Here is a 14047-nt window from a genome sequence, read left to right on the forward strand (position 1 = left end):
TCTGTGTGTGTTGTTTACAAAGTTACACCAGCCAATGAACAGCCATCATTTAACGTCCAATTGGCCTCAGGTGCAGTTATGCAAATTACATCACACCTGTCTGCAATTCAAGCGATTACTAGTGATAGGATAAAGAGCAAATGTCCAGATGTGTATTGGAATGCAAACAGAGTATTTGTGCATGTAGAGGATACAAATCATTTTAATTTAGTTTTCTAGGCAAAGCTCATGGAATGTCTCACAGAGTACATTGTTTCACAAGCATACTAGACACTTAAAAAAAAACAATTGTCTTAATTACACTCCAAGGCAATGTGGATACATTCAATAATTTAGACCAACAAGAGAATCTGTGTGGATTTCCCCATCAGTTTTTCACCAACTACATCTCAGTCCAGTCAGTTACTCAGCCTTTCTCTTTGTCTTTCCCTTTCTGCCACAGCACCTCCGGAAGATGAAAGTGCAGGTCTTGACAAAGAGGAGTACGAGGATCAGAACAATGGCGAGGAGGAAGGCCAGGACATCCAGGCTGTGGTACTGGTACCAGGTGAGCTCATGGGCCTGGACCCTCAGGTGCTCGGCCCCTTTGTTTCTCATGGTGAACTCGATCCAGAATACTGCCTCATCACGAGGACTCATTGGTCTGTCATGGTGGATACTGGACAGCCACAAGGCATTCTCCTTGTACCTATCAATGCAAGACATATAGGTGAAAATGTGGATTAAGGTGCTACATGTCTTCCTTGTAATTTTAATACTTATGTTTTTGCCTTACCAAGAATGGGAATAAAAGGGGTTTATTTTTTGTTTCATGTATTTTAAAACTTAAAAATCTGAAAGGAAAGCCATTATACACTGGGAAAAGCCCATCCAGCGGTCTTGTAATTTCTTTGTGACCTTGCAACTCTGTGGTAATTGAACTCTGTCATACTACATTACACCATGGCTCCTTTATGGCATGTCTTTAACCACTTACAGATTATTAACGTAAACTCTCCAAAAAGGCAGTCATTTTTCTTTGCCTTTTTAAAACCCTAAAAGTGAAAATCAGTAAAAGAACTTACGATTTCTCATTGATGACAGTATTGACTGCATCTCTAAGGTCCTCACTCTTCATGAAGTTCAAGTCTACAGTAACTGCAGCTCCCTTTGCCTTAACATGGACCATGTTGTCTGGCTGGTCAGCAAACATGGGGATGCCCACCATGGGAACACCGTGGTAGATGGCCTCATAAATCCCATTTGTGCCACCATGGGTGATGAAAGCTCTGGTCTTGGGGTGACCTGATATGGGTATTAAAAATCATTGGAAACCCATCAGGTATCAGTCTGAAAACTATTTAGCATCTGAAGGCAACTGCCGTTAATACCGGATACCCAGGCCAAGACTTCCTTTTCCGTGCTTGGTCATTGTTTACAGTACAATAATCAACTTGAGGTTCGAGACTGGAGTTGGTGTTGAGAGACGACGTCTACGATCTGATTGTTTCACAAGTGGCCTTTTTAAAAGCTTTTTGGCCAATGCCTTCCACCTCATTTGCTCTCCAAATGGACTGTTTACCTGCAATTAATCAAAGTCCACTCAAAGGTGATTGTTAAATACTACTCGGACTCCAAACAGAAACCAGAACGCTTCCAGTACCAAAATCTTGTCCCATAGCCTACGGATTCTGCATTTATATGCAGATATCTTAACAGAAATGAAGTCAAGCATAAACTGTGTCCTACTTGCATGCAAATTACCAAATAAACTGTAAGCATATTTTCAGTATGTATTGTATTTACACTTTAAAAAGTGACAGGAATTATTCTCAAAACAATCAGTCTGTAAACTAAACGGCCCTGCATCATTGAGTGTGCTGTTGATGGATATTATTGTCTCATAATGTAATTCACAAAGTGCATGAAGGAAAATGTCCACAGTATGAAAGGTTTTTTTTTTATTCGTTAAGTTGACAGTGACATTTGAGTAACGTCTACTGCCACACGTAACATTGATTTGATTTTTCTTTTAACTTCAAAAGCAGTAAACTACAAAGATAAATACATGATGTATTTTATTGGTATGTTGAAGGAATGGGGACACCGCTTTATTGTGTGGACCTGTTTGCATAATTATCTTTTCACTGGCTAAATACCAGCTTGTAATTATGCATATTGTGAATGTGTTTTGGTTGTCTTTGAAGTGACATGCCAAAGAACCAATTTCACCAAAAACATTCTTACTGTGTTTTCTAACAGCTTTACTTACCCAGTAGGTCATTCTGAGGGATCCAGTCGAATATTCTGGTGTTGGCACCCAGAGTTGCTGGTTTTTCTCCACTGTATCTCCACAGCACCTAGAAACAAAAATGTAAACACTCAAAATAACACCGTGCTAATTATATTTCATAATACACTGCATAGCAGTACATTTATTAATACATGCTAAATAAAGGGGGAAAGTAGTTGTAAAACTTTAGTTCTTTTCATTGGGAAATTGTCTTTGTCTTACTCACTATAACTTGCAATTTACTTCAAATCAGGTGTTGCTGCTAACCTCCTACCTTATTATTTTTAATCGTGACATACAGGACTGTCTCAGAAAATTAGAATATTGTGATAATCCCCATACGTGTGATTTAGTTTACTGAACCAAGCTGAGTGTTTTTCAAGGCTCAGGAAACCCTTGCAGGTGTTTCGAGTTAATTAGACGATTCAAGTGATTAGTTGAATACCCTACTAGTATACTTTTTCATGATATTCTAATATTTAGAGATAGGATATTTGAGTTTTCTTAAGCTGTAAGCCATAATCAGCAATATTAAAAGAATAAAAGGCTTGCAATATTTCAGTTGATTTGTAATGAATCCAGAATGCATGACATTTTTGTTTTTTTAATTGCATTACACAAAATAAAGAACTTTATCACAATATTCTAATTTTCTGAGACAGTCCTGTATATAGTATAGACTGTCACGGCTCTATCCCTTCTCTCCTGTCACTCTATCTCTCACTCACCTAATCAGCTCATTCAGTGCACCTGTTAGTCACACCCACCTCATCAGCTCAATCACTCACCTGCTCACTCTGCTGCACCTACTATTTAGGCCCCATGCTCACACACACTCACTGCCCCAGTAAACGACTCAGCCTTCTGTCCCTGACCACGAGATTCTGCCTCTGCTTCCTCTGGTTTCTGTCTGCCTTCTCCCCTGACGGCTTGGCGTTCCACCGAGTGGATTTCTACACGTGTGCCGATCCAAGACTGTTTGCCTGTTGTGTGTTCAGCCTGGAAGAAAGTTTTGTTCCAACTATTCCATGTGTCCGTCATACTGCTTCTGGGTCCTTACCACATATGTCACATAGACACATGAAATTTGACCTCTGCATTTCACCCATCCTAAGTATTTTAGTAGCTGTGGCTTGCTGTAAAGTCCTGGTGACTTTTTTGCTGCCCTTGCTTGACATGTCTCCTCATTAGTGACACCTCACAAAGAAGACAATGTTGAACACTCTGACATAGCAGGTAAAAAATCTGTTGTCCCTGTCTACACGTCAACATTGAAAACTGAGTTTCTGAAAATCTTCACCCTGGCCGGAGTTTAACAAAAGCACTGTTTCAGTGACTGTAAACACTGTTTGGGTGTAGACGAAATGTCAAAACCTATAGTCCCATGTACATGTTGATTCGGCCTTAAAGCAAGTAAAAGTGAGAGTTATGAGTAAGGAAAGCCATAGGCTTAATCTGACTCACTCACCCCTGTGACCTCCAAAGCTGTTTCCAGTTCTCTTTATACATCCTTGGTCTAGTTAGAGGTAATTCAAGTTCATTTTAGTTTTATTAATATGGTGATGGTGGGGCATGCACATCATTAAGAGCAAGGCTGGCCCAGCTTGGACCGAGGACTGTTCTACTCAGCCTGCTCCTGACTGATCCAGTACGGGTGCAGGAATGTGGAATGGATGACATAGGACTGCTTGGAGACTGTGGGGCCCACATCTGTGCAGAGACCACATGCTCCATCGTAGAATTCCAGATTGGACTGTTGTACTTGCCGGGTGGACTGACATTGCACAGGACTTTGGTCGGACGTGGGGGAGGTGGATACTATGTTTGCATCGGTGATGTTTGCATCGGTGATGGTTGGTGCTCAAATAGTCAAAGTCAGTGGTGGCCCGTGTGTTTTATACCTGGGCCGTCAGTGCTGTTCTATTACGTTTGAATAATACTATTGCATTTGGAAAATGCAGAAGCTTAAATTGTGGGAAATATAATGTTCTCTCGGTGGAGCCACTGCGCTCAACATGGCAACCCAGCCAACGTAACAGACAACGTGATGTCTGACACGCCCACCACGGATAACAACATTGTACACTGGTGAGGCATGTGTGTTCTGGGAGGCACGCTATGCTAAACTAGCTTAGCAGGAAAACCAACAGCAACACACACGCTACAAACTCTCCCCGCAACGGAGAAACAGGGCTAAAGCAATCGACACACAATCCCCATTTCTCCAGACCATAATTCCTGCTTTGTAAAAGAAAACAAAAGCCCAAACAGAGAACCAAATGTCCGAACACTAACGCCTACAGTAGATGAACAATGTTTCCCTAAAGTCAAATTTTTTTAATGTTAGATGGCCATATTATCTGCCCAAAGAAAACACCACTGTTTTGTTGTTGCTGCTGTGTACATTCCTCCTAATGCAAATTCAAAAGATGCACTACAGGAATGCACTACTGTTTTTGATTTTCTTTTTTAGTGTATAATAAAGGGACTATAACTGCATTTCGTTATGCAACCCGGTGTTGTACAATGACATTAAATTAATCTTGAAAAAACCCTCTGACCTTTTGTGGGACCTGAGCGAGGGCTGAGGCGATCATGTTTGCTTTCTCTGTAGTGATGTTGTTTATGAATGATCCCAAAGTGAAGACCACAATGCCAGCATCTCCAGAACTCTGCACAAACTCCTCCATATCCTGCAAGAATAACATTATCCCAATGCAAACCATCCAGCATTTTAATTTCTCTCTTTTTAATGGCTCATTCTCTTTATTGTTGAAGTCAGGAATATTGTGCAGACAGCCTTACCTCTGGTAACGGTTTAGCAGGTCTGCAGTGAATCCCACCAACAAATTTGAAGTTAGGGAGGAAAGGACGAGGGAAATCAAAATCCCAGTAAGTTCTTATCAACCAGATATCTGCCCGACCCATCAGCTCACAGGCACTGGTGGGTGTTCCTGTCATAAAACAAAAGTAATGGATGACACTTGGAAAGTATTACCATTACTTCAGATAGCTTATTTTCATATTTTATTTGCTTAAAATAAGTGTCTGGATTTAAAAGCATTGCAATTAATCCAATAATCATTGGACTTTATGCGGTCCTTAAAAAAAGTGTTGTGTAGTTATTACTCACCTTTGACTTTGGAGTAATATTTATCGAGTTCTTTCCATGAAACATGATCAATCACGATGTCCTGCAGTGCGTAGAAGAGGAAGTTCCACACTCTCTCAGAGAAGTCCATCTTGTCAGTTAGTTTGCTCATAGCCCCGGGGACAAAGGAAGGAGGAGCAGGGAGCTGACCACAGAGTCTCTCCCAGTTATGGGCTAGGGAAAACCGCAAGGAGAAGACCAGAGGGATGCTCAAAATCTCTGCTACTAAGTCACTGCCGGGAAAGATGGGGTCAGCCAGGAGAAGGTCATATTTTCCCTCCTTCAGCTTCTTCATGATGGATTCAGATTTCAGCACGCCATCCAAAAACTTTAAAGAATACTGCAATTCGACCTTCATCAGATCCATGTATTTGATGTAAATCTGTATGTAGCTCATATGATCCATCTCATACATGGAGAAGTGAAGGTACTCCTCATAAAACTCCTCCATTGTCTCTATTGAAACGGAGACATTGAAGGGTTCGTAGCCAAAGCGAGAAGGCTCACTGGTGTTCATGTACATTGACGTGTTCGGGACCAGAACCGTCACCTGGTGTCCCCTGTCGATCAGCGTCTCCAGCACAGGCTTCATGTTAATCCAGTGGCTGCCTTCAGTGTACCACACCAAGATGTTACCTCCGTTTGCGCTCCATGTCACACAAAGTACCAGCAGGACACAAACGGAGAGACGCTGCTCCAGCTTCATCGTGCTTGTTTGTTTGACTGAAAACGTGCCGTGCTCTGAACCTTTTTTTAAAGGTGCTCCTGGAAAAATAATCATTAACCAAACAAAGCTGAACTCTGACTCGTAGCTATTCCTTGTCTTACATGACACGTTATATAACGGACCCACCCAGAGCAAGGGGTTCGAGGTAAAAGGTAATGGCTGTAAAGCTAATAGTCAGTATTGAAAAATAATCTCTTAACCTATACCTGAAATCCACAAACGGAAAGTAAAAACAGACTCTAGATCCCCAGATTCTACTCGTTATATCATTCATCTCTTCTAAACAAGAGACTAAGAATGCTGGTTGTGCTCTTCTTTTTGCTGACAATAAGAAGCACAATCAGGTCTGTAAGTGAAAATATACTTCCTGAAAAGACAACTTTATGTTTTTCTCATATGTTCTCACTAGAGGGCACACTGAACCTGTGCAGTACTTGGAATGAGGGTTTATTTTCTCAGATCATTTACTCTGATGTGATGTGCTTTTTTGTTTTGTTGGTTGAACCCTTTTAACCCGAGCCCTATTTTTAGGCCTCTGCTCGAAAACTGCATACCCATACTAAAAAGAGTGTATTTCTCTAACTACAAGGTCTATTTTAATAATTTGTATGTTATAATAAAGGTAACGCTTGTTCAGATTTGTTCAATGTCTAAATATCAGTGTATATGTTCTTGGTTAAGAGTAAATGAAGATGGCACACAGCTCAAATTGAAAAGTTTCAGGTTTGCCTGAAGAAAAAGCCCTTTTATTGTTATCATTTCTTGAAATGAGGGAGTGGTTACCCTAAAACATCTCCCAAATCATAGCACATGTCAATAGTCTTTATGCAAATTTTGACTTTGATAAAGTGAAGCAGAAAAAAGTTAGAGAGATTTTAGTACAGAGAGGTCAGGCGAGGTTAAGCAAAATTGTCATTTTGGAACCAGCAGTTCCATTGTAGTTTTATATACTATATAACTATATATTTTACTTGTTTTATCACTAATACTGTTCAATCTATCCAAATACAGCAGTTTGGCATCATTTTGAGAGCCTGAATCCTCTCTGAGCCTGTGAACCATGAACCAACTGTTCACGTACGTACATGGTAATCTAGTGCACAGAGGTAAACAATGTTGTCACTTCAGTTTTTACGGTTAGGCTGACTGAACCTGACTTCATGGTGACAAAACAAGTGAAACTAAAAAGTTGCACTTATAGAGTGCAGATTTCTACCAAGATTTTCTCCGACGACCACTGCTGTAATGTTTGATTGAATAAATACAACCCGAAGTTGGCTAACCCACCATCTAGGCTGCGAGTGTATCAGACGTGTTATTCACTTGCACAGATACAGTACATTCTCATTTTGATCTATGCAGATGTCCATACTGGCTTTGTGCAGGCGTGAGTCTTAGTGCATCCTATTGGCATAACTGCAACATGACGCATTTATTTAGTCTTCAAGCCTACTGAGGAAACTGTTTAAGCTGTTCATATATCACTCTATTAAGAGATGTGACTGTGAAAGGTTTGCTGGTAAAATCATACTGAATCATTCATTTAGGAGGGCAGAATGCAGTACACACTGATTGAGTATGTAGTATGCAGTAGCTACGTTAGTATACGTCTTCAAACACAGCCTGTGGCTCTGCGATGCACTCAGCTGTTTGATCACAAGTGGCTCCAAACCGACCGGGGGCTGGTTAAGATTAGTGAGCAGTCAGCAGTCAATTAATGGCAGTATCATAAAAAAAATGTGGTCAGACACAGAGATGCATTCATGCAAACCAGATCTCATTATGTCCTTGCAAAGATAATGAATAGCACAACATCGTTTCACGGGAATATCGGACATTGTGAAGTGATTTTCTGAGTGTTTCATTTGGTTTTTTACTTGTTTTAGAGTTGTCCCAAGACACAAATTGCAATCCAGGGCTTTGTGGTTACATTACATGATTAGGCGTAATAAGACAACCAGGGAACTGTTCATTCAGTTTTTCACATACATCTCAGTCCAGTCAGTTACTCAGCCTTTCTCTTTGTCTTTCCCTTTCTGCCACAGCACCTCCGGAAGCAGAAAGTGCAGGTCTTGACAAAGAGGAGTACGAGGATCAGAACAATGGCGAGGAGGAAGGCCAGGACATCCAGACTGTGATACTGGTACCAGGTGAGCTCATGGGCCTGGACCCTCAGGTGCTCGGCCCCTTTGTTTCTCATGGTGAACTCGATCCAGAATACCGCCTCATCACGAGGACTCATTGGTCTGTCGTGGTGGATACTGGACAGCCACAAGGCATTCTCCTTGTACCTATCAATGCAGACATACAGGTGAAAATGTGGATTAAGATGCTACATTCCATGTATTTTTCATTTTTATACTTAAGGTTTTTTGCCTTACCAATAATGGGAATTAAAAGGGTTTATTTATTTTTTGTTTCATGTATTTTAAAACTTAAAAATCTGAAAGGAAAGCCATTATACACTGGGAAAAGCCCATACAGCGGACTTGTAATTTCTTTGTGACCTTGCAACTCTGTGGTAATTGAACTCTGTCATACTACATTACACCATGGCTCCTTTATGGCATGTCTTTAACCACTTACAGATTATTAACGTAAACTCTCCAAAAAGGCAGTCATTTTTCTTTGCCTTTTTAAAACCCTAAAAGTGAAAATCAGTAAAAGAACTTACGATTTCTCATTGATGACAGTATTGACTGCATCTCTAAGGTCCTCACTCTTCATGAAGTTCAAGTCTACAGTAACTGCAGCTCCCTTTGCCTTAACATGGACCATGTTGTCTGGCTGGTCAGCAAACATGGGGATGCCCACCATGGGAACACCGTGGTAGATGGCCTCATAAATCCCATTTGTGCCACCATGGGTGATGAAAGCTCTGGTCTTGGGGTGACCTGATATGGGTATTAAAAATCATGAAACATACATTAATCTCTTCAGTTAAGACTGGCTGTTAAAGCACATCTTTTGACTTCCGTATGATATGACTTCTATAAACATATACTGAACATTACATTACAGTCATTTAGCAGACCCTTTTATCCAAAGCGACTTACGATAAGTGTATTCAACATTGGTATTCAGGAGAACTACTAGTCACCAGAAGTCATAAGTGCATCTCCTTTTTAAAACAAGCATCTAAGAGCATAAACCAGAGCAAAATTACAGTGCAGAAACAAACTAATACAAATACAATAAGAGCAAGAAAATATGAATACAATAAGTGCTAAGTGGAAGGCTCAGGGTAGTACTTCTTGAAGAGGTGAATTTTTAGCCTGCGCCGAAAGATGGGCAGCGACTCTGCTGTCCTGACGTCAGTGGGGAGTTCATTCCACCACTGTGGGGCCAGGACAGAAAAAAGCCGTGACTGGGTCGATCAGCCGCATGGACCTCTGAGCGAGGGGGCAACCAATCGCCCCGAGGCAGCAGAGCGTAGTGGTCGGGCGGGGGTGTAGGGCTTGACCATGGCCTGGGGGTAGGAAGGAGCTGTTCCTTTCACTGCCCTGTAGGCTAGCACCAGAGTCTTAAACTGGATGCAAGCTCTTACAGGTCGCCAGTGTAGAGAACGGAGAAGGGAATTTGTGGGAGAACTTGGGACGATTGAACACCAGATGAGCTGCAGCTTTCTGGACAAGCTCCAGAGGTCTGATGGCCGATGCTGGGGCTCCGGCAAGTAGTTAGTTGCAGTAGTCCAGGCGGGAGATGACAAGAGCCTGGATTAGCACCTGCGCCGTCTCGTCAGTGAGGAAGGGGCGAATCCTCCTGATGTTGTAGAGCAGGAATCTGCAGGAGCGTGTGACCGATGCAATGTTTGCTGACAAATGACAGTTGGTCATCCAGGGTCACACCCAGATTCCTCGCAGTCCGAGTTGGCGTCACCACGATATCATCAATGGTGATGTACAGGTCTCGTGCGGGCAACCCTTCCCCGAGAGGAACAGTAGCTCGGTTTTGTCCAGGTTGAGCTTCAGGTGGTGTGTCGCCATCCACTTCGAGATGTCAGCCAAGCACACAGCGATGCGTGCCTCTACTTGAGTGTCACCGGGGGGAAATGACAAGACCAGCTGGGTGTCATCGGCATAACAATGGTAAGAAAAGTCATGCAAGCGAATAACAGAACCCAGAGATGTTGTGTAGAGTGAGAAGAGAAGGGGGCCCAGAACTGAACCTTGTGGAACACCCATAGTCAGCATGCATGGTTCCGACACTTCGGACATTTGACATTCTTACTCTGTTTTCTAACAGCTTTACTTACCCAGTAGGTCATTCTGAGGGATCCAGTCGAATATTCTGGTGTTGGCACCCAGAGTTGCTGGTTTTTCTCCACTGTATTTCCACAGCACCTAGAAACAAAAATGTAAACACTCAAAATAACAACGTGCTAATTATATTTAATCATCACATATATAGTATAAACACATGGTTAGGGCTGCAACTAATAATTATTTTAATAATCTATTAATCTGTCGATTAGTTGTTCGATTAATCGATGAATCGGATAAAAAAACAAAAAACAAAAAAGCATTAATTTCCAACCCTTTATTCAAAAACAGAACTGACAGTGCAAATTCGCAGTGCAAAAAATCTTCAGATGCACAAACAGGTTGCTCGAACATCCCTGAGCTGTTAAAGTAATAATAAAAAAAAAAATGGACTAATATCACGAGTGGGGTTCAGCGGGTTACCCACGCCTCTCGGCGAAGGGTAGACACACGCTGATCCACTCAGTGTGGCGCGTGTGCAGCCCCGGACATCTAAGGGCATCACAGACCTGTTATTGCTCAATCTCGTGCGGCTGAACGCCACTTGTCCCTCTAAGAAGATGGACGCTGACTGCACGGGGCCGTGTAACTAGTTAGCATGCCGGAGTCTCGTTCGTTATCGGAATTAACCAGACAAATCGCTCCACCAACAAAGAACGGCCATGCATCACCACCCACAGAATCGAGAAAGAGCTATCAATCTGTCAATCCTTTCCGTGTCCGGGCTGGGTGAGGTTTCCCCCGGCCGTCCCTCTTAATCATGGCCCCAGTTCAGAGAAAAACCCACAAAATAGAACCGGAGTCCTATTCCATTATTCCTAGCTGCGGTATTCAGGCGACCGAGCCTGCTTTGAACACTCAAACATCTCCGCGACTTATTGAGTGGCGTAATAATCGCTCGAATCGATAATGAAATTCGTTGCCAACTCTTTTAATAATCGATTTTATCGATTCGTTGTTGCAGCCTTACACATGGTATTTGACCTCTGCTTTTCACCCATCCTAAGAATTTTAGTAGCAGTGGCCTGCTGTAAAGTCCCGGTGATCAACTTGGTTCAGGGGACGGGGGGGATTGAATGCCACCGTGGTATTAAAATCAATTTGAGACTTTAAATTTACTTTAACTCTTAACATTTCGTAGAGTGCTGTTAAGGCCAGTAGGCAGGTTGGGCTAAAATGTCCTGTTAGCAAGGTCATTTGGACACGTCCATTGTTCATGGATGTATTTTTTGCTGCCCTTGCTTGACATTGGTCATTAGTGACACCTCACAAAGAAGACAACATCAAACATACTGACATAACGGGCCAAAAATCCGTTGTCCCTGTCTACACGTCAACACTGAAAACCGAGTTTCTGAAAATCTTTACCCTGGCCGGAGTTTAACAAAAGCTCTGTTTCAGTGACTGTAAACACTGTTTGTGTGTAGACGAAATGTCAAAACCTATAGTCCCATGTACATGTGGACTAGGCCTTAAAGCAAGTAAAAGTGAAAGTTAGGTTGGTGCTCAAATATAGTCTAAGTAGATGAACAATATTTCCCTCGAGTCAAATTTGTTTATGTTAGATGGCCCAAAGAAAAAGCCAGTGTTTTGTTGCTGCTGTGTACATTCCCCCAGATGCAAATTCAAAAGATGCACTACAGGAATGCACTACTGATTTTGATTTTCTTATGTATAATAAAGAGACTAACTGCATTTCGTTATGTTGTACAATGACAATACATTAATTTTGGAAAAATAGAGATTGTCCTCTGACCTTTTGTGGGATCTGAGCGAGGGCTGAGGCGATCATGTTTGCTTTCTCTGTAGTGATGTTGTTTATGAATGATCCCAAAGTGAAGACCACAATGCCAGCATCTCCAGAACTCTGCACAAACTCCTCCATATCCTGCAAGAATAACATTATCCCACAATGCAAACCATCCAGCATTTTAATATCTTTCCGAAGGCATTTTAACTGCACATTCTCTTCATTGTTTTTAGTCAGGAATACTGTGGAGGCTGTGTAATGACCTATTAATAGGCCTGTGATAGTAGAGACAGCCGTACCTCTGGTAACGGTTTAGCAGGTCTGCAGTGAATCCCACCAACAAATTTGAAGTTAGGGAGGAAAGGACGAGGGAAATCAAAATCCCAGTAGGTTCTTATCAACCAGATATCTGCCCGACCCATCAGCTCACAGGCACTGGTGGGTGTTCCTGTCATAAAACAAAAGTAATGGATGACAGCCGCCCGTTAAAGATGAGATGGCCAATTTTCATTATATTTACTGAAAATATCAAATTGTTGATAAAGGTGACTGGATATATAACCAGTGCAATGAATCCAAAGCTATTAAATCATCATTGGACTTTATGTGGTCCATAGATAAGAATTATTGTTACACAGTGGGTCTTGTATTTGAGTAATTCACCTTTGACTTCGGAGTAATATTTATCGAGTTCTTTCCATGAAACATGATCAATCACGATGTCCTGCAGTGCGTAGAAGAGGAAGTTCCACACTCTCTCAGAGAAGTCCATCTTGTCAGTTAGTTTGCTCATAGCCCCGGGGACAAAGGAAGGAGGAGCAGGGAGCTGACCACAGTGTCTCTCCCAGTTATGGGCTAGGGAAAACCTCAAGGAGAAGACCAGAGGGATGCTCAAAATCTCTGCTATTAAGTCACTGCCGGGAAAGATGGGGTCAGCCAGGAGAAGGTCATATTTTCCCTCCTTCAGCTTCTTCATGATGGATTCAGATTTCAGCACGCCGTCCAAAAACTTGAAAGAATACTGCATGTCGACCTTCATCAGATCCATGTATTTGATGTAAATCTGTATGTAGCTCATATGATCCATCTCATACATGGAGAAGTGAAGGAACTCCTCCATAAACTCCTCCATTGTCTCCATTGAGACGGAGACATTGAAGGGTTCGTAGCCAAAGCGAGAAGGCTCACTGGTGTTCATGAACATCGACGTGCTCGGGACCAGAACCGTCACCTGGTGTCCCCTGTCGATCAGCGTCTCCAGCACAGGCTTCATGTTAATCCAGTGGCTGCCTTCAGTGTACCACACCAAGATGTTACCTCCGTTTGCGCTCCATGTCACACAAAGTACCAGCAGGACACAAACGGAGAGACGCTGCTCCAGCTTCATCGTGCTTGTTTGTTTGACTGAAAACGTGCCGTGCTCTGAACCTTTTTTAAAGGTGCTCCTGGAAAAATAATCATTAACCAAACAAAGCTGAACTCTGACTCGTAGCTATTCCTTGTCCTACATGACACGTTATATAACGGACCCACCCTGAGCAAGGGGTTCGAGGTAAAAGGTAATGGCTGTAAAGCTAATAGTCAGTATTGAAAAATAATCTCTTAACCTATACCTGAAATCCACAAACGGAAAGTAAAAACAGACTCTAGATCCCCAGATTCTACTCGTTATATCATTCATCTCTTCTAAACAAGAGACTAAGAATGCTGGTTGTGCTCTTCTTTCTGCTGACAATAAGAAGCACAATCAGGTCTGTAAGTGAAAATATACTTCCTGAAAAGACAACTTTATGCTTTTCTCATATGTTCTCACTAGAGGGCACACTGAACCAGTGCAGTACTTGGAATGAGGGTTTATTTTCTCAGATCATTTACTCTGATGTGC

At 42.1% G+C, this 14047-nt stretch overlaps 2 protein-coding genes across 2 annotated transcripts; both read right to left on the bottom strand.

The window, feature by feature from the left end:
- Positions 1-186: 186 nt before the first annotated feature.
- LOC306697693 (UDP-glucuronosyltransferase 2C1-like) lies at positions 187-6154 on the bottom strand. Its single transcript, XM_079161717.1, has 6 exons — positions 5406-6154; positions 5078-5226; positions 4834-4965; positions 2252-2339; positions 1065-1284; positions 187-688 (listed from the first exon to the last, which is right to left on the bottom strand). Exons 1-6 carry the CDS (start codon positions 6127-6129, stop codon positions 403-405), a joined length of 1599 nt encoding a protein of 532 aa, XP_079017843.1. The 5' UTR covers positions 6130-6154; the 3' UTR covers positions 187-402.
- Positions 6155-6854: 700 nt separating this feature from the next.
- On the bottom strand, positions 6855-13574 carry LOC306697991 (UDP-glucuronosyltransferase 2A1-like). The gene is made up of 6 exons (XM_079162119.1): positions 12826-13574; positions 12462-12610; positions 12169-12300; positions 10406-10493; positions 8825-9044; positions 6855-8441 (listed from the first exon to the last, which is right to left on the bottom strand). The coding sequence occupies exons 1-6, from the start codon at positions 13547-13549 to the stop codon at positions 8156-8158; spliced, it is 1599 nt and encodes a 532-aa protein (XP_079018245.1). The 5' UTR covers positions 13550-13574; the 3' UTR covers positions 6855-8155.
- Between the last annotated feature and the right edge of the window lie 473 nt (positions 13575-14047).

The sequence above is a fragment of the Pholis gunnellus genome, assembly GCF_910591455.1.
Source record: "Pholis gunnellus genome assembly, chromosome: 6".
Taxonomy (NCBI): Eukaryota; Metazoa; Chordata; class Actinopteri; order Perciformes; family Pholidae; genus Pholis; species Pholis gunnellus.